At 45.5% G+C, this 20,607-nt stretch overlaps 1 protein-coding gene and 2 long non-coding RNA genes across 6 annotated transcripts in view; 1 reads left to right on the forward strand and 2 right to left on the reverse strand.

Moving 5' to 3' along the window:
* LOC138920630 (uncharacterized) lies at nt 1-10,199 on the forward strand. Its single transcript, XR_011432121.1, has 2 exons — nt 1-138; nt 9,975-10,199. It is a non-coding gene; the product is annotated as an uncharacterized lncRNA (long non-coding RNA).
* Nucleotides 2,102-4,288, reverse strand: LOC138920631 (uncharacterized). The gene is made up of 3 exons (XR_011432122.1): nt 4,148-4,288; nt 3,573-3,651; nt 2,102-2,235 (listed from the first exon to the last, which is right to left on the reverse strand). It is a non-coding gene; the product is annotated as an uncharacterized lncRNA (long non-coding RNA).
* Nucleotides 9,793-20,607, reverse strand: part of BTBD7 (BTB domain containing 7) — an 88,694-nt gene continuing 77,879 nt past the window's right edge. For 2 of the 4 annotated variants that reach the window (XM_023628309.2, XM_001497651.7), the window contains exons 7-11: nt 19,917-20,060; nt 18,255-18,444; nt 15,058-15,236; nt 13,136-13,576; nt 9,793-11,711 (exon numbers count right to left, since the gene is read on the reverse strand). In XM_023628309.2, coding sequence (XP_023484077.1) covers nt 10,896-11,711; nt 13,136-13,576; nt 15,058-15,236; nt 18,255-18,444; nt 19,917-20,060 — 1,770 coding nt within the window. In that variant the 3' untranslated portion in view covers nt 9,793-10,895. Of the gene's footprint in view, nt 11,712-13,135; nt 13,577-15,057; nt 15,237-18,254; nt 18,445-19,916; nt 20,061-20,607 lie in introns of those variants that run through there. The other 2 variants (XR_011432119.1, XR_011432120.1) reach the window with 1 other exon arrangement.

Below are 20,607 nucleotides of genomic sequence, written 5' to 3' on the forward strand. Positions count from 1 at the left end.
AGCCGAGAGGTGGGAGGAGACCAGGAGCCGGCACAGAAGTTGGGGCTGTCATGGTGTCCGTGCTGCCAAGTCACGTAAGACGAAAAGCGCCTGTTGTGATTTAGACAAATTCTAAACCAAGTGAGAAGCGAGACCGAGGTAAGAGGCCAGACTGCCCCCACCTCCCCCTTTATTCCCATAAAGCTGATTTGGGTGACGTGGCTCTCTCTGCGGTGTCACGGGCTCCTGACGCTGAGCTCGGGAGCCGGCAGACTCACCCACTGGCAGGCACCCAGCCTGCAGGACAAACAAGCAGGGCCCCCACGGCTCGGCTTCCCCGTCGGCCACTCCTGCTTCTGCCGTCTTTGGGCAGCTGGGCCCAAGGGGAAGGCGGGGGGGGGGGGAGGGCACAGAGCCTCGCGGGCCGACAGTCAGAGGAGCGAGAGGAGGGGAGGCGGCTGTGCTCCGGGACACGGTCCTCCGCGTGGAGGAAAGCGAGGGCGGGCGGTGCCCCTGCAGGCAGGGCCCACTCAGTTTAGTGGCTGAGTGGGAAGGTGGTCGGCGACCCTGGCGACAGCAGGTCCTGTGTGTGGTGGGTGGCGGCCAGAGGCAGCGGCAGGAGTGGTGGGGAGCAGGCGCAGACTGCCAGAAGGGACTGTTGGAAGCAATTCATGGAGGAAAGAGGGGAGAGTGGAGCCGCAGGAAGTGGGTCTAGTGGGTTGTGGGTTAAAGATCAGAGACACACTTGGGTGACTGTATGTGTGTGAGTGAAGTGACAGAGAGAGAGAAGGCAGCCATAGGTGAGAGCATCCTGGATCAAGTAAGAGCTGTTAGGAGACGGGATGGGGTAGACTCCAAGCAAAGGGGGACAGGGGACGGCCAAGCCTCCTTCTACTGGAAGCCGAAGGGGTGAGGGTGCTGGTCTGAGGGCCAAAATTGAGGGAGTGCCCATCTGAAGGTGTCTGTTTTGTCCGTGAGGTGGAGTGAGGAGGGAGCGGAGGGTGGCACCAGGCAGACGTGGGAAGGCTGGAAAGTGGCTGGGAGCACAAGGCCTCTGAGCTGACTGGGGACTATGGGGCCTGTGGCTGGGCAACTGTCTTCAGCTGTCCCCCAAAGCTGGTTCCAGGCCCAGGAGATGGACACGTCCATCGTTATGGGTTGAGTTTGGCCAGGAGGATGAGTTCAAAGGTGAGCAGGGTGAGGAGGCTGACACCTGTGGAGGCTGGGCTGTCTTGGAGAGAGGAGTAAGGAGGTCAGAGGCCAGAGTTTGAGAGGAAGACACAGGAGGGGCATCTGGGAGGACCTGGACAGGGAGAGATGGTGGCCTGAGAACAGGAAATGAGGTGCAAATTTCCAAGGTGGAGCCCTTCTGGGGACAAGGGAAACTGTGTGTCGTGGAGTGGGTGGCAGAAATGGAAGAGCAGATAGCTGGAGGTGGGCCTGGCTGCTGCCCAGGATGATGGTTGGCCTTGGAATGGAGTGGACAATAGCGAGGCTGAGCCAAGGCCTTCAGGGTATGAAAGGAGTGACCAGGAGTGACAGTCACGAGGGTGAGAGTGGGACAGCCAGATGGCAGGAGCTGGAGAGCTGCTAGGGGTGTTATAGACGGAGACCGCCGTGCGCCGCCCGTCCTGAACCTCAGTCCATGGAGAGAGCGAGAAGGAGCCCGTTCTTGGGAGAGGGCTGCGGGTGGGAGGAGAGCTGGGACTCAGCTAAAGCAAGAGGTGGAAGAGGAGGAGGAGGGAAGGTGGGGGCAGCAGGGGCGGGGGTGTATTTGGGAGGGTGGGGAACCGGGCTGGGGTCAGGGGACTTCCATGGGAATCCAGAGGGGCTGCACCATGGGAGGAACCCAGAGGGCTGTGCAGACAACTCAAGAGAGTGGGCACAGCAAGTACAGGGCCTCAGCTGACCACAAAGCTGCAAGGAGCACTGTCCCGGCAGCCCCCGGGGGATGATGGGGCGTGGGGACACTCGGCTCTCAGGGGTCATCTACGCCTGGACTAACCAGAGAACCCTCAGGCATTTGCGTGGATCTATGGAACGTGGAGCAATGGGAAGAACAAATGCTTTTAGTTCAGTCACAGAGGGTGGGAAGGTATTTGGTACATCTGATGGAAGATTCCAGAAATGGAGGATATTTATGTAGCTAGATAAGCTTGAGGCAGAGGGATTTCAGGAGGAGAGTGCACAGGCAGCAGGCACCCCCGACCCTCACAGCAGCCCTGCAGGGCAGGCCTTGAGGAGGGGATTCTTCACCTGAGAATGGAATACAAAGACTGTCTCAGGGTGACTCGGGGATTCAAGGCCACAATCAGAGCTCAGTAAGTGAACCACTGTCACCCTGTTTAAGGCCGAGGACCCTGAGGGTTGGGGGCTTTGCGCCAGGCCCACAGGGCCGGATCTGCCCTCGTTCGCGCCCTGGCGACGGCCTCACTCAGCAAGTCCTCCTCCGGAACATGAGTCCCGGAGCCTTGGGTGTCCGGCCTCGGCTTCCTCCCTCTCTCCCAGGCTCGCCCACATCCAGCAGTGGTCACAAGCATGCCTGGACACCAGACTTTGTAGGTGCAGATGCCTCAAAGTTTAGCGACAAACGACGCTGGCCCCCAAACCTGAGGCCCTGCAAAGCAGTGGGGCTCACAGCACTGGGGGACCTCAGAGGAGGACCTGGTAACCCCAATGCTGAGGCAGAGGCTCAGGGCTGGCATCTGGGGAGAGGCACCTGGCTACATGGAATGGCTAGCCCCAGGGGTTTCAGAGACCCGATCAAAGGGCAGGAGGCGTGCAGACGGAGGGACATGTCAGGGGCTCGTTGAGGGGAAGACTGAGGGGAGGCCCATGAAAAACCCAATGTCCTTATCAAGGTCGTGTAAAGCTGCACGTGGGCCAGGGACAGTTAGGGCAAGGTTAGCGGGGGATGGAGGGCAGAACCATGCAACTCACTTCCATCCTCTCTGTCAAAGGGAGCACCCCTCAAACCCGGGCGAGAAGGGCAAACGTGGCAGGCCAGGGGCGGGGGTACCTGTGGACCCTGAGGTCACTTCCAGGACCTGGCACACTCTTGTCCGTCTGCACTGGGTGAGCAAACACCTTTTAGGTCACGTCTCAGTTAATCTGCTTTGGTGCTAAGCAGGGGATGGCAGGTTCTGGAACTCTGGACTGGGGACCTTCACAGGTGTAGCCTAGACGATTCTACAGTGAACTACCAGCTACTGCTGAAGGATTCTGAGTCCTCGCAAGCAGCTGTGATTAGGCACTGAGTCTTTTAAGAACACGTTATGCTGAGCTGGCCTTTTACCATTTCTCCTCTGGTAGGGGAGAAGCCCCAGCCAGGGTGCACCTGAGCGCGTCCCTGACTCCCATGACAGGTTCGAGAAGATGAAGTGGGGGTTGGCTTGTAATGATGACATCACCAGCTTTAGTGGACGTCTTATGGTCACCCCTACACCCCACAACTCCTTCAGCTGCCATTCTCTCTGCGTTCCTCACCAGGCAGCTACTCAAAAATGTGTCTACACGTGGCTCCTTTCTCAGCCCACCTACCCCACCTGGCTTCTCTCCCCATCCCCCCAACTACCCTTGCCAACCTCACTCACCTTCTCCATGGTGCCTGCCCAAAGCATCTTTGGGGTCTCATCTTCCACAATCTCTGAGCAGCAGCCACTGAGTTAACTTCTGGGGAGAGAGGTAATTGATCCTTAATCTCTTCCCTTTAATTAACTTGGAAAAGTAATACATGCACGAAATTAAAAAATTCAACCAGTACAAACAATAAAGTTCCTCCCACCCAGTTACAACGCCCCTTCCCAGAGGCAGTCCTGTAAACATTCTCATAGGTCCTTGCAGACATTTTTATCTACGCACGTTTATATCTCCTTTTTCTTGTCTTTCCACAAATGGGGGCACACATAGGCACTGTGTTGTATTTTACTTCTCTCACTTCATATATTCTGAAGATCATGCTCCCTCCTTTTCACAGAGCGGCGGCCAGGCCTCCTGAGCACCACGCTGCTGGCTTTTTCCTAGGTGGTAGGCTCCCCCTGGCCAGCAACCCCCCCTAGCCACCTGTGGAGGTTGGAGCTCCTCGAAGTGCATTCCTGGGCCCTCTTCTCGTCTTTAAACTTTCCCCTAAGTCACCCCATTTACTCCCAAGGATTTCAGTACCACCCACATTTGTGGACAACTCCCATCTGGCGCCTCCGGCTTGGACCCTTTCGTCCGAGCTCCCAGCTGAAACTGAATTGCCAAGTGCACACGACCAACACTGAACTCATGGTCTTTCCCCCAGATCTGACTCCTTCCGGTCTCCTCCTCACACCCCATCACCAAGTCCTGCAGACAGCACACCCTCATTGCATTCAGAATCGTCATCTGTTCTCTGTTGGCTTCTCCCCTGCCTGCTTTCCCCACCCACTCCTGCTCCTCCTCCGTCTGGTGACGTGGAGCACGCAAAGCTGATTACATTGTGCCCCTGCTCACAAACCCTGGGCAGCTTCCTGTTGCTGTTTGGATCAACTTGAAAATTCTTAGCCCGTCCTGGGAGGGCTGGCAAGATGGGCCACCCGCCTCTCCCCCACGAAGCAGCTCACTTCCCCGTGGGCAGCCCTCCTTGCCTCAGGCTCTCCCTCTCCCTGGAATCCCCTCCTCCCTGCCCTGTGCTCCTGACTCTCCTTCACCTGCACTGAAGGTCACTTCCACACGGACGATCTTCCCAATCCCAGGACCCGTGAGACCCCTAAGCTTACCTCTGTCATTAGCCAATGTCTTTTCTCCCTTGAGACCCTAGAATTGTTATTGGCAGGACTGTGACCGTCTTGTTCATGACCGTCAGCTCAGGACGCAGCCGTGTCTGGCAGGTAGAAGTTGCTTACTTATTGGGTGTGTTTGCCGAACAAGCGAATGCCACACTTGTGCCTCCCTCCAGCCCCTGCACATGACGATCCCCTGCCTGGGCACCCTACTTCCTGGTGGCAGTACAACTCCGTGGTTGAGAACTTGAGCTCTGGAGCCACAGTGCCTAGGTTTGAGCTCAGGCTCTGCCAACTTACTGTGTGACCTTGGACAAGTGATTGGTATCTCTGCACTTTGGTTTCTTCATTTGTAAAATGGCACTAATAATAGCATGTAATTCAGAGGATTAAAGGAAACAGTACCTAATTCATTGATTAAAGAAAAAAAGAGCAAGTGCTTAGCACTGAATCCAGCATATGTCTTCTCCCATTCATTCTCGGCCACGTCAAGCCCGCCTTCCCCTCAGCCACGATAACCTCCTACAGCTAACAACCTCTTACTTTTTTTTTTTTTAAGATTGGCATCTGAGCTAACATCTGTTGCCAATCTTTTCTTTTTTTCCCCTCTTCTTCTCCCCAAAGCCCCCCCAGTACATAGTTGCATACTCTAGTTGTAAGCGTCTCTGGTTGTGCCGTGTGGGACACCGCCTCAGCACGGCCTGATGAGCGGTGCCATGTCTGCACCCAGGATCCAAACCAGCAAAACCCTGGGCCGCCAAAGCGGAGTGCGTAAACTTAACCACTTGGCCCCGGGGCGGGCCCAGAACCTCCTACTTCTGATTGTTTTTAGGACAAACGTCACTTCCAGCCCGAGTGCACAGTCTCTGAGCACAGGCTGTCTGCTTGGTCTGCCTTCATTCTCCGAGACTCTGGGAAGAGTGGACTGGAGAAATATTCCTTAATGCACTGAGGAGAGGAGAGGCCTGCGGGGCCGGAGCTCACTTTTCTGGCAGCAATCCACAGGACAGAAGTGAAAGTTGACCCACTCAATTTTCTCTCTTAAATTTTCAAGCAGCTCACCCACAAAACCCATAGATTTTATCTTGATACTCCACAGTCCAACCTAAAACAGTTACAAAATATAAAGAGAGAATTGCCTCAGTGAGGCACAAAGGGTGAAAAGCTAGGATGCAACTTAATAGTGAGATGGTCAAAATAAACATTTTAAGTAATAGCTATTTTATAACATTAAAAAAGTGGAAATTAGAAAACTTTCTATTTTGCATGTTTTTTCAGAGAACTACACTCCAGAGCATGATTCCATTTCCCCTTCAGATTGGTCTCCAACGCCTGGAGGCCTGGGGCCTCGCTGACTGCCCGGCACTCGGCACACTCCAGGTGCTGCGTCCATGTGGGTGGAACGCTGAACCTCCTCTGGAGACCCCTGGGCACACTTTTTGCTCACGTTTTTAAAATGAGATCTCTCAGAAATGCCCCAATGAAATAACAGAAAATAATAAACTTGATTCAGATGAAAACATAGTATTTCCAAGAAATCCATAATAATAAACAAAAGCCTCTGAATAACTGAAATCCTAGAAACAGAGGGCAGCTCTCCGAGGAAACCTCCCAGCCGTACCCTAAGGGGTGCCGGAACGGAGGGCTGCGTGCTGCCCTGCTAAAACAGACGGCATCCAACTCAGCAGGTTCTAGACAAGCCATTTATTCGAAATGCCAACTATATGTAGGATAGTCAGTGTTACATGCTCATCAGTAACAGTAGAAAAATAGAACCAGTGAAAACCTTTGTACAACTGTAATGATACTCAAAAGAGAAATGTATCGTTTTACAATGCTTCACACAGACGAATTCAAGTTTGGAGGTACCTAAATAAAAATACTATATATTTCTTTAAAAAACACTATGTACAATTGAAGCGTAAACAAGTTTTACAAAGTACTGGTTATGCAGGTTGTAGAAAACACTTGCATAGGACATGAAATCAGTTTAAGAAAAATTTCTGAGCCTTTAGCATTGAAGGCACTTGACTTTATACCAGTAACAGCACAACCACAAGAAATGCAGTGTGGAGGGCACCACCCGTCTGAAGCACAGACGTGGTGCACGAACAGCAATGGAGCTCAGGAATCTCTCCCTCTCAGCTGCCCCACCTACGAGCAGGGTTCCACACCACCTGCCCACGGAACCCAGCGACAGTCACGTGCAGGTACCCGACGAAGCTTCCAGAGCTTATCCCACCTCTCAGAATCCACATAAACACACAAACACAAGAGGTTATTTTCAAGACACACACTTGCAAGTAATCTTTCCAGAGAAACGGCCACAGCATTATAATATTCAGAATACGGAAGACTGACACATGGTCTGACGGTTTTCTAGAGGAAAAATAAAATCAAAAAGACTTGCCAATACAATTACACAACAGCTATTGCAATCTATAGGACAAAAAGACAACTTAACATTTTATAAACCATTGTTCGTACAACAGTGTTCATGGAAAATACTAAAGTATCTTCTAGCATGTGACAGTAATTCTTCTAGTAAGGTGATCTGCAACGAGGTTTGAAAGCAAATTACTTAGGAGACGAAGTAAAGCACTGCAGAACCGGGAATAGCACCCATCACTGCTGCTCTAGCAGCAACTGTCCGCACAGAGTTGAAAGTCAACCAAATAATTAACAAGTCAAACATTTCCCTTTGAGTTCAGTCCTAAGATAAAGACAGAAATGCCTTAGAACTGCAAAACAAGTATCTTACAAGTGTTTCATAAAACATACTCTCCCCTAAAAGGTGGATTAAACGTTATGAAAACACACATTTTGCCAAACAGTCATGGGAAATGTCAGCCCTTCCCCTCTGGAGACTGATGCGTGGGGTCAGCATGGAGCCGCACGGGTGCTGCCGCATGCGCTGTCCCCGTCACTCCGGGCATCATCGCCTTAATTCAGATGGACAAGTAGTGCTCACTGCTAGGACATGAAGAAGTCAACAGAAAACCCAATAAAAGACGGCAATCATAACAAAAAAAGTTTTTGAGGAAGCAAAATCAAGAATTAGGTAAGGTTTCATAGAGAGTTCCAGAAAAAGATTCAAATATAAAGAACTTATTCAAAATCCTTAAAACCTAACTGGTTACTGAAATGTCAGGAGAGCTGAGGTCCAGGGCACGTGCCTAGAGAAAGCTAACCGGGTGAGTGGAGAAAGGGTATGGAACATAGAAAATTCAAACAACTACTTTTCAGGAATAATTTTTGCTTTTCATGCTATTTTTTTTCCCTTAGAAGTCAGAACTTAAATTATTCATCAAAATCACAAACCTAAAACAAAAATATGAGAAAAAGATCAACAGCATCTTGGATACACGTGGATCGCTCCATGATCTAAATGGTAGTTCTCTAACCTCAACACGGCGGGCACCAAAGGTGGCGATTGTCTGACGGCCTGATTGTCCGTGGCCTCAAGAGGAGATCTGGTATTTTGAGATTTGGTTCTCGTAAAATTTCTACACTGAATAAAATGGCAGGTCCTGTGGCCTAAGTTTCTATTATACATGTTTTTTTCTGAGAGCAATCTTACTCAGACTTCACATTTACCTTAGTACAGCATTACAAGATTTTAATGCTTAGTAAGCATTAAAAAAGATTGAATAGATGGGTTCAAAAGCCAGAGGCACATAGCTATTCAATCTACCCTATCAACCATACTTCACAAGCTACATTGAAAGTCCACCGACACCTACCCTAACACACACAAACCCCATCCGTGTACCTTCTGCACGTCACATCAGCCCACGATCCCACAGACTAAAGCAAGTTTCTCTCTACACACACAGTTTAGCCAGGTAAGCTGCTAAATGGTTAAAAGCAAAGTTCACAAATTAAACAAAACTATGAACCGTGGCCACTTATTTTTAGAATTATATTTTGGGAATATGAAAGAATATTTAATAAATTTTCAGAAAAATCAATGTGTGGCAACAATAGCTCGTCTAATGTTTTAAAAAAAGAAAAACAGGTCAGAGATGAGAAAGTTTTTTTCTCCACCCAAATTAGCTCTACTCATTCTTATTTGCAGTACCAGCCCAGAATAGAAATTTAAAACAGTATCAAAATAATTCATGTCAATAACGTATATAAACACACATTAGACCATATGGTGGAATTAACAATTTTTTGTTTCTGAAGAGAGACAGACTGAGATTGGCTTCAAAAGACACCATCATCTATTATAAAGAGTCAAACCTCCTAAAAATGAGAAGAGAGTCCTATGTTTTTCTATCTTTAAAAAAAGGAGCCTCAAAGGCGCTGCGTAGCGGCCCTTACAGTAGACGAGCGTGAACTCTGGGGGCCCTGGAGCCAGGATGCGACGTCACCAACACGAGTGCACCAGCAGCAGCTAACTAGTCAGGCAGCGAACGAGTGGTAGCGGTCTGCCGGTGTGCACAGAGACACTGACATGGTTCCCATTTTGAGACTATCTACTGTTAGGGTTTTTTAAAATGTCAGATTATTCCTGAGTGTATATCCACAGGGTAAAGTGGGAAAAGACTGTAAGAGAAACTACAGTTTCAGGAGAAATCAGAGTTGTTAACACCCAATAGAAACCTATTTACTTAAAAGTGCATGTAATTCATTTAAATGGTAGCTTGTAAAGGCTCCCTAGCCCTGCATAGTTTCCGAGTGAGTGTGAGTGATTCATAGTTTTTTATATATATATATATATATATATATATATATATATATATATATACACATACATAGAAAAGAGGCTCCCAAACAGCCTTCACGGGAGGGAGCGGCCAGGACGTCTCTTTTCTTCTAAGTGCTACGGCTGCGTGTGTATGTGTTTGTAAAAATACAAAGTGAATACTCGAATAATGTTGAAGTGATTTAAAAACTCAAATACTAATATATTTACATTGGAGAGTAAGAAAAAAACAGTCCTTAGCTCACACACTGCCCTTCCAAGGGAGAGGGTCTTCAAAGACCCCGTGTGCTCAGTGGTTCAGTAAAATCCCAAACCAGCGTCCCCACTGGAGTTCAAGTAGGACATGTAGTGTTTCAATGAAAAAAAAAGTTTTGTTTTCTTTTTTGGTGACAAAGCATTATGCATTATACAACAACTTTTTATAGGACACCAAGGTTCAGACACACTTTGAAAAACATTTAAAAGAAAACTAATGCTTACAAACACCAAATGACATCCATAAGACTGAAGCCCTTTTGTTTTTTGTTTTTTTCCCACAGAGAGCAAGACAACTGAAGGCAGCAAGCAGTCATTGCCCCATCGCAGCTGGAGAGTCGAAGTGCAGAACCAGAAACCGCGTGGTGCCACCTTTAAGTCACTTCGCTATTTCCACTGCTTCCTGACCCCAAGAAATCCCATCTCTTTAGAACCTCGTTGGGTGGCACCCCAATCCACACTACCAGAATTCACACGATCCTGACAGTGTCCACTCTGTGAATAAAGCACTAGCTTTTGCCTGGGCACAAAAGGCTTTTCTCCTTCTTGTTCTTTACCGAACCAGAAAACTTCAGGATCCTGGCCAGACTCCTGCTGGAGGAATGAAGACTAGCTCCCAAGACTTATTAAAAAAGAATGACATTAGATGTATGGAGATTGAGCAGGAAGATCTCTGAACTAAAACAATTACTGAAAAGAGAGGAGCGTTTTGATGTTCTGTTCTTTGGAATTTCTATAATTAAAAAATAAACACAGAGCTATTTCATAAGAAAATACATCTTAGTGTGCATTCCAATGCACGTGGAAATTGGTAGATGAAAGGTAAAATGCAAAAAAGTATGAAAATACAGTCCTTTAAATGTGGCAATCAAGTTTAACATACTGATATAAAATCAATACAGATAAAATAAATGTACAAGTGCAAAAAAAATTCCATCATTTTAAAGAGGAAAAAAAAGTGCCAGCTTGCTTGCTCTTAAAAATGCTTCCCCACACAATTTTTCAAACACAAAATAGACAGATGCAGCATTCAAAATAACCCTCTCAGCATGCCATGTCTAATAAACATGTATATACAAAAACTAGGATAAAATAATGTGAAACTGAGTTCTCAGCTGGCATCAACGAGCTGGCCTCTAAGTTGTCGGGTTGCATCGTCAAGGGGGTGTTTCACAGCTCAGGCACAGACGACGTGGAGGCTGCGCTCAGAGGGCGGACTTTTTGTAGAGGAAGTCTGGCTTGCTGGGTGACCTCCTTCCTCTGCTCACTGAGTCTTCCCTTTCCAAATCAGTACCCCGCTGAGCTCCGTGGCCCAGGGGCTCGCCGTCTGCCAGTCTTCCACTGGGCCTCTCTTGCGGAGCGTCAGAGCCACACGCAGAATGGGAAGGCCTGCTAGGGGTCAGCCCAGAGGTCAGGTCGGTCTCTGCTGCTGTGCGTCCCCTCACAGGGGCCGGACCACCGCCGGTGTTTTCTGGGGCTGCCAAGGGAAAGTCTGACCGCTGGGGAGGTTGCTCAACCACATCGAGGTGTATCGGCTCGTTCTTTTGTCTGTGCAGACGCGCATCAGGGGAAAGTGGATGTTCTCTCCTGGCTTCTTCCTGCTTTTTAGGAGAGGTCTGGCTAGGCAGGTAGGCTGACTTTAAGCCACTTGGTGAAGCCTTACTGTGGCTATACAAATCGGGACCAAAATATCCACCTTGCGAAGGGGAAGGGGTGCGTCTGCCAGGAGCAGGAGTACAAGGTCTGCAAGCAGCGTTCGAGAAGTCATAGAAATCCGGATATTCCCGCTGATTTTCTCGAGCATCTGTTTTTTGCTCTAGTGTGTGTTTCTTTCGAGATGTGTGTGTATGCCTCTGTGGAATACACGATAGATGCTGGGGAGGCCCTGGTCCTACTTCAGAAACTGACTGGCTTAATTCTGTGTCCACAGCAAGTTCTGGAAGCCTCCTGTCCTTGAGTGATAGTGTGGACACACCCATGGCGATATCTGGCATCAGCTCATTTAGCACAGGTTGTGTACACTGCAAACAGAAACAAAGCACGGAGGGTTAAAAGAAAAAGGCCCACAACTCCCTGTTTGCAAAAATGATGTTCACTGATTTTGTTTACTCATTATAAAAGTAATACATGCTTATTTTTAAGAATGATAAAAATACAGAAAACTTTATATAAAGGCAAAAAACCCCCCACCTTAACCTTACCTACTGTGAGATAACCACTATTAGCATTTTGAGGTATTTCTCTTTGTTTTTCTTTGCACATATATTAATTTTCACAAAATTTAGTGCATACATAATTCTGTCATTAAATCTTCTTTGAGATTACTATTTAAATTACTGTGTACTATTCCACGGTATTGGTGAGCCATGCCTTATTTAACCATTCTCCCACAGCTGGACATTAAGCTTCTTTTCAGCGTTTCCCTATTATAATCAAGACTGTAACGAACATACACACTGACCACCTTTATAGAGAGTTTACTGAAGATGTAAAGTAGTAGGACTCTTTTAATTGGAGAACTGACAGCCAGGCCAACAAGACGGGGAAATGGTTTATCAAACACTGTCCACCTTTGCTGCTCCTTCTTTTTGGGGGTTTAGAGGGGCAGCAGGGAGAGCAGGGAGAAGGGTGTAGGTGAGTAAGGTTCCCAATCTGACCCAAGGTGTACACTAGTCCATAGATTCCAAAAAGTTGTATTCTAACGAAGATTCCCTGAACTAATATATGCATCTTTTGTTTTTCTCTATATTGAATGCTACTGATGCAGTGTGGTGTGACTGAGCAGGAAGAGTTAAAAATCACTTTTTTTCCCCCAAATGCATTATATAAAACAAATTCAACCTCTAATGCAGTGCAAAATCAAGTAAAGAAATCTTGCCTAATTTTACTAGCAACTAGTAAAGTACCTCCTGCGATCGGCAGTCAGTGAGCGCTCTGATGGGCAGAGACAAGCACGAGGACTGACTGACTGCTCATTTTCTGAATGGGGAGTCTCTTGCCACATTGTTCCTGACGGTATACTTGCTGTAAGGAACTTCCCCTTCCTGCCCCTTCGGAGCATTTCGTAGAACAGTAGAGTGTACAGAAGAGAATTCAGGGGCAGATTCTAGACACATGCTTGAATAGAACACTAAGAAGCTTGTAATATCCACTGTAGCGCCCAGTAACCGCAGCCCTTCCGAACACCCGCAAATGAACATGAGGATAAGGAGGGGACTCGACCACACCCACCACAGACACCTCCAGTCTCTCTCCCTGTCCTTTCTCATTCACCTACACTCTCCTTCTCTCCCCCTTTGCCATACCCCTCAAGTCTATGCTTTCAGCTTGTCAGTAACACTTCTGGGCACTGATGAGTCCCAGTAGGGCTCTTGGAGCCAGGGGAATTGCTTCTAATATTCCATAAATGTTCATTTTAGGTTAAGTTATGCTAGTACTGACTTACCACTTGTTTCTCAGATGCTACTGCTGCTGAGGCGGCGGCGGCAGCTACCGTCTGCCTCCCCAGTGCTGCAGGGTTGGTACAATCAGGTGCTGCTGCTTTAACACCTGGCAGATAGACTGGAGGGGGGCCAGCTTTAGGGGCTGTTCTAGAGTGAAACAGGGAATGATTACAGGGATAAGAAAACGAACGTGAAGGAGGATGCTGACTGGGAGGTCTCTGTTTCCAGCCTGCTTTGAGTTGGTTATGGATTGGGGTAGCTGGGGGGTGGTACGGAGGCGGTGGAGGGGGCAAGGGTGGATGGAAGGCCACAAAAGAGTCCAGATCTGTAAACATGGTTTCTGCAGCGGGGGTACTGTTAACTCGACATCTCCCAGACTGTCTCATTGTCAAGAGCGGACTTTCATCCCCAAAACGTTCATCAGGAAAGAACTTGTGAGGATTCTAAGAAAGATTAAAAAAAAAAAAGTTAGAACATTTATTAGCAGATTTCCTAGATGGAAATTTACTGGCTGAGAGAGTTAAGTGAGTACCTAAGAAAACCACGGTCAGCAAGAGTAAAAGGCAAGCATATTCTTCTAGGCCAGAAGCCCAAGGAAAAATTACCTTAATAATAGTACAAAAGGATCGAGGGTGGCCTCTGCAGCCTAAGACCCAGCTGTCAAGGAGAGCTGCTTAACTGGATATTCCAGCAAGCAGGTCAGTAATCTCTGGCAAGATTATGTGATAACACAAAACCAGGAAATAAAACCTAATCCAACTATGTCTTTGCTAAGAAAATAAAATAAACACAAGACACCAAAGGTAGAAAAGACATACAAGGGAGGATCCTCCTAGAACTTGCTGACAAAAGAGCTGTACACTCTCAGTCTGAGGTAAAAACTACAGAACAATTCCTTACCTATTACATATGACCAAGTCTGATTAATATTGTGATAAACATTACATGGGAATACTTAAATTATAAAACTTTTATATAACTTAAGATATCAAATTAAGATACAATTTAGAATGACAAAGAGAACAGAAAAGAATAGAAAATAAGACTACCTACTTTAGGGGGGAAACCACAGCAAAAAATGAAAGTCAAGAACCTACAAATGGCCTGCTGCCTCGCCTAAGAACACCACAGCACGCTCCCCTTTGAAGACTCAGGGTTTGGAGTCAGTGGTGAGAAAACAGTTCAGTCACTCAGCCAGAGGGACTTGAATTGTATTTTAGGCTCTGAATTAGTGGCTGGGAGCAGGCTACTTTACACATTCTATCTTCATTGCAAAACCAGTGTCACCGCTTTAGTACCTAACAATTATTAGAAATGAGGTTTTTTTTTCCTGCTAGTTTAAAAAAAAAAGCACCCATTCCTTCATTCTCATGCTTACAGAGTTTAACCCATCAGGCAGAAAATTTCTCATAATGTGAGGGAGAGAGAAGAAAAAGAGGGGGACCTGGAAGAGCTGTAAGTATGGCAGTGGGGTGACGACATCAGGGAGAGGGCAGGGGAGGGTCACAATCGTCTGCTTCCTCTTTCACCTGTTGGGCACACACACCAAGAGCTTTCAGCAGTCCCCATTTATATGCTTATTATGCAGAGAGACATAGCTGCTTACAGAGAGCACCTCTCCTCTTCACCACAATCCATTTTACAGGTAAGGAAACTAATGCTCAGAGTGGTTAAGTAACTGGTCCAAGTTAACTAACTGGTAAGCAGCAGAGCCAGGACATAAACCCAGTTCTCCCTGCAGAGCCTGTGCTCCATCTACTCTACCAGACTGCCTCTCACCAGGGGGGCTTTCAGCTCATCCAAGACACTAGAGGCAGTGTGGGAAGACAAAGAGGCAGACTATGAGGGCTCCTGGGGGGGTCTAAAGCACTGCTGAATAATGATCGAGGCGCCCCACTTTAAACAGTGGAATGCTGCTTCCCACCTGCAAGAGCTCTGCAGCAGCATCTGCCAGACCGAACTCTCTCAGCACGCGAATCTGAATTTCATAGCTGACCGTGGCGCCTTCCCCGCAGTTGAGCGCGTAGGCTCTCTGCACCTGCTCGGTGTGCCGCAGCTCCTGCAGACGTCTGACCATGGCCTTCATGATGAGGAGACGGGGAACTGCAACGAGAAAAGCAGTCTGTGGGCAAAACAGCTGAGTTACGCCAAAGGCCATCCCACGAGCACAAGGGAAAAAGCCTGTGTTTTGCATCAGAATCTTCTTATAAATTTGCTGATAGTATTTTAATTTCCTGGCACACAGTAATTTATATACTTCTAATTACTTTTTAATGTTTTAAAATTTCACTGTGCCCAAAAGGTTCTTGATAATAACAAACAGCTCCTGGGCTGTATTATTAGTTCATAGCCTAAATAAAATTTTACTTGCATATATCTTCTTCTGAATCTCAGCATATTTCATAAGTCTTTTAAAACATCCATTCTTTTATTCAAATAATTTTTTGAGTCCTGACTATGCACCAGGGAGTGGACTCAGGTATTAGGGTGCACAGATCAAAGGATGTGGTCCCTGTCCTCAAAGAGCTCTGGTTTCAGTGAAGGAAACTACATAAGTCAGTACAGTGCAGGCCATACACAGTCCCAGAGAGAAATATGCAAAGGAGGCTGAAGGGGTCTGCAGGAAGGGGCCCCCAACCCAGACTGGAGGCCGGCAGGAAAGGTTTCCTAGACAAAGTGACCCAGGTGGAGTCTTGAATGAGAGAAGCAGGCAGGTAAAGAAACTGGAGCGAAGGCCAGTTTCTGAGCAGAAGGACCAGGCACGTGTAAAACATGCAAATAAGGGACCGCATGGCACCAGTAGTTGGCACAGCTAGAAGAACCCAGGTTTCAAAGGTATAAGCAGGAAAAGTATAAAGAGAGAAGGCTGGAAGGACGGGTAGGGCAGATCATGAATGACTCTGTAGGTCATGATGAGGAGTTTAAACTGCACCTGTGTACAACAGGCTGTCACTCGTGCAAGGGAACGATAGCATCAGAGCTGTGAGGTAGCAGGCATACTTAGAGTAGTGCAGAGCAGGGGCTGGAAAATATGGCCTTTGGGCTAAATCAAGCCCGTCACTTGTACCTGTAAATAAAGTTCCACTGGCACACAGCCACACCCATTTGTTGAGGTATTGTCTATGGCTGCTTTCGGCCCACAATGGCAGAGCTGAGCTGTTGCGACAGAGACGGCCTACCCCACAAAGCCTAAAATGTTTACCATCTGGCCTTCACAGAAAAAGTCTGCCAAGCCCCGGTGTAAAGGCCAGAATGGGAGTAAGGTTAGTGGCAGGAACTCAGGTTAGGCACCTGACTAAGGCTGTAGCTGAGGGCTGGGGAAGACCGGGTGAAGTCTAGAAATATCTGTGAGACAAACTGACCAGAGCAGTCCTTGATTATTATTTTGGGGAAAGGGTAGCAACCATTTACTGAGTGCTTACTTTGCGCCAGGCAAACTCCTGAGCACATTACTCATGGTGCTTCCTTAAATCTTCACAACAACCCTACAAAGAAGATAATATCCCCATTTCTCAGACAAGGAAATTAATGCTCAGGGAAGTAAATATCTCGCCCAAAGTCACACAAATAAAGTGGCAGAGCCATGATATGAGCCCACGAGTCATCTCCAATAAGCTCTCAGCCTCTTGTTAGAGTGTGGTGGGCAAGGGAGGAAGAATCAGGACATAGCACAGGGCCATGTCTCAATAAACAACAGACAGACAAGTCTTATTTTTCTGAGCATAGTTAATTGTGAATATCTTTAGGCTTTTGAGATTCAGTTCTAAGATTAAATTATGTTGCTATTCAATTGTATTAACACAAGCTGACAGATCTCGTGCTAATTGCCAAAGCTTCAACATCTGCACAAATCAGCTACAGAGATATTTCTCTTCATACTGTTGTTTAATGTATACTTTAAATAAACATGTAGTGGCCAAATCTGATAAGGCAACAAACAATCAGACATTGTCTCAGAATAAAATGCATGTGTTCAATTAAAAGTTCTGTCATTGTCTTATATTTATCCTTAATTGAAACAGACATTTATAAGCAGAACATATTGGCACCATTTCCAGTCAGTTTGCTGATTTTTTGAATCTTGCAATGGTAATTGGCAAGAGCTATAAATTTCACAGATGGTTACTAGTCTTGCCACGGTGATCATTTCGTAATGTATATAAATGTTGAATCACTATGATGTACACCTGAAACTAATATAATGTGTCAACCATACTTCAATACAAAAAAGAACATTGCATTTTATCTCCCAAGTCACATGTATTTCAGCCACTACATAATAATTAAAATAATACCTGAGATTTCTACAGCGGAAAAAAAGAGCTACAAATTTCGGAACCCCAGATCGCTATGGATTTTCTTACCGAAGAAACTGAGAATAGAGCCCTTTGGTTAAAGTCAACATTAACCGACGCTCAGAAGTTTTTGGACGTGACAGCTCTACCACTATCTGTGGCCGGTTTACTCAAAGTCATAAGACATGAGCCTGCACTACAGTACAATTCACAGAGCAGATCTTGGGAAACCGGATCTCCAAGAAACCAATAGTGATCACGTTTTGGGGGACATGTCTAGACTCAAAGATAGTAGTTTACAATACTTTTCCCAAAGGGTCTGATAATGTGAGAAATACCCTATGGTGATAAAAAATCTGAATTCCTCTAAACCAGTGGTTCTCAACAAGAGGCAACTTTGCCCTGCAGGACACATCTGGCAATGTCTAGAAATATACAAATGTTTCCAAAAGGTTGTCACAAAGAGGTAGGGGTGTGTGGGTCTGACTGTGTGTGCATGTGCTACTGGCATCTAGTGAGTACAGGTCACGGAAGCTGCACACCCTACAATGCACAGGACAGCCCCATGACAAAGGATGATCCAGCCCTAACTGTCAAGTGGGACAAGGTTGAGAAATGCTGGGGTAAAATAAAAAACTGCATATATTTGTTACTGTAAAACAAAACACAAAACAAAAAACTTAGCTTATAAGTACTTATTCTTTAATGCGAACAATGCATAATGGGTATTGGAACATGGAAAGAATTAGCTTATATAAAGGGGTTACAAAAAATGATCAGACTATTCCTTTAAATATAAATGCTTGACACAAGGCTACTGCCTTACCTGGAATTTCATTGGCTACGACTGAAGGAGGGCTTGACTGGTTACTGCTGATCTGCTGGTGGCTGATCACGTGACAGCACTGTGGCACAGCATTATTGACCATGTAAAGCGTGTCTGGCACATTGGACATTCTAACCATTCGCAAACGCACAAGATCTGTTTGTTCCACCATCATCTCGTCTAGCACTGACTGAAATAACATTTCAGTATTAATACAAGTAGTCAATCCTTCATCTCTGTTAAATCACATTTGGAGAAAGATTATTACCTTCATCATATAAAAAGGGAATTATTGTTTCCAGTGTATGAAGCTTAAAATCAGTGGTGAAAGGAGAAAGTACCCCTACCTCTTTAATTTTTAAAGAAACCTTTTGGAGCATCTTTGAAAAGAAATAATCATCTTCTGAAAAGTTTGCTTTTAATTGAAGTATTTAAAATTTGAAAGAGGGATATAAAATTAATCAGAAGTAAATTATACATAAAGTCACTATAAAAAAATAATGTACACATGGGCTAAATATCAGATCCAACAAGAAATGCTCAAAATACAAAATATTATAGATTGATATTAAATTCAACAGATCTATAAACAAACCCAATTGTTAAATTAGTTTCAGAGCAATCTATTTCAACAATCTATCTCTACCGAATGGCCAAATGATAAAATGTATAACGTTTTCCACGTTTACTGTGGCAATTATCTACTTAAGCAAAGGCATAGCCCTCTGAGAAACAGGGAAGTCCAGGAGGACGACCTGACCAGCTTGCCACTGTCCCGCTGTGAGACAGCGCAGGAGGGAGGGTAGGTCCAAGTTTTTTACGGACCTTTTATCACCAGACTCAATCTTCTTTTTTCCTATGTTTGAGAACTATTTGGAGTCAACTACTCAATAAGAGATAGATTAGCAACTTAGTTAATAAAATAAACTTCTCATAAATCCTTTCACATATCTTAAAATAGGAACTCTGACAATAAAAGTGAGAAAAATTGTAAGGTAACTTAATTCCACACCCAACACACTGTTTTGTCTGTTCTTTCATATTTCTGACTTTCAAAGACTGTCAGTTCTTCAAAAGCCCACCCCAAAGTTCTTATGGCTGAATACATCTAATAAAAAATTACAGTCTTTCATTTTCACATTGCCATATTTTCTTGGAGAGTTCTTTATGTTATAATTTACATAATGCCAACGTTTTACTTAATAGGCCTGAAATTTTTTCTTAGTTTGAGCATTTATTCTAAAACTAAACACAATTTCCAATTTTAACACAATTTCAGCCATTACAGAAATGTATTACAAGAAACCATGTCCGGTCCTTAGTTTATGAAGGAAGACAAATGTGTGCAATCTTCTTTCCAAACATTTTCCCCACTCTGAAGATCACAAAATACTGACAACCACTTCAGTAAAAATTTTTTTCCAAGTTAACAATTTGCAAGGCAACTAAGAAGAGAAAAATGTAAAATGCAACTTAACATGACCTAAGTTACAAAAACACGCTTGATAATAAAACATTTCAGAAACCTAGAATTGACTTTCACTTTCCCAATTACTGGACATTTAGGCTATTTCCAGATATTTAAATGATCCTACAACAAGTGTCCCTGTGCCTATAGGCTGTAATACGGTAGTCTAGTGTCTTAAAACTGGTTTTCATTACCTTTGCTTCCTCCACGTAGGGAGAGAACAGTCGAGGACGAACATAGATTCCAGCATTTTTTTGCCGTAACCAGGCATTTGACTTTCCACCTTCTGTTGTAGGAAGCATGTCTGATGGAGGAGTACTAATCAAGCCTCTTTTCATCTTGAAAAAAAATTATTGTTTAGATAAACCAGAGGTCTGTGTAGTACTACAATACGACTAAGGCAAAAATAATTATACCTATAAATCAAAACGTTCAAACTTTACCATTTAAATAAAAACTTAAGAAAATATGTGAAATTCAAGAATACTTCAAATGTTTACTAACATTTAAAGGATTCAGCAATAAAAAGGTACTACAATTTCCCATTTTTCTCTAAATAGAGGAATGATGTTTTTAAAACAAGAGCTATATTAATTAAAAATATAGTGAGTTGGACTAACTTTCAGAACTCTTAATGAAAACCCAATTTCTATGTTTTTCCTTACTCATCCAGGAACTGATTCTGTCCCCACGCCAGCCTCTACAAGACAGAACAAGACCATCCTCTCGGGCCTGTAGCTACAGTGCACGGACACAGGCAGTGTGCAAGGAGTTAGGGCAGGGCTCTAGGGGAGGCAGACTTGCTCAAGGCCCCGACGCCCTGTTTAACAGCTGCATGACCATGTGCATGTCCCTTTACCTGGGCCTCATTTAAGGGCTCCCAGA

This window comes from Equus caballus, chromosome 24 (assembly GCF_041296265.1).
Source record: "Equus caballus isolate H_3958 breed thoroughbred chromosome 24, TB-T2T, whole genome shotgun sequence".
Lineage (NCBI taxonomy): Eukaryota > Metazoa > Chordata > Mammalia > Perissodactyla > Equidae > Equus > Equus caballus.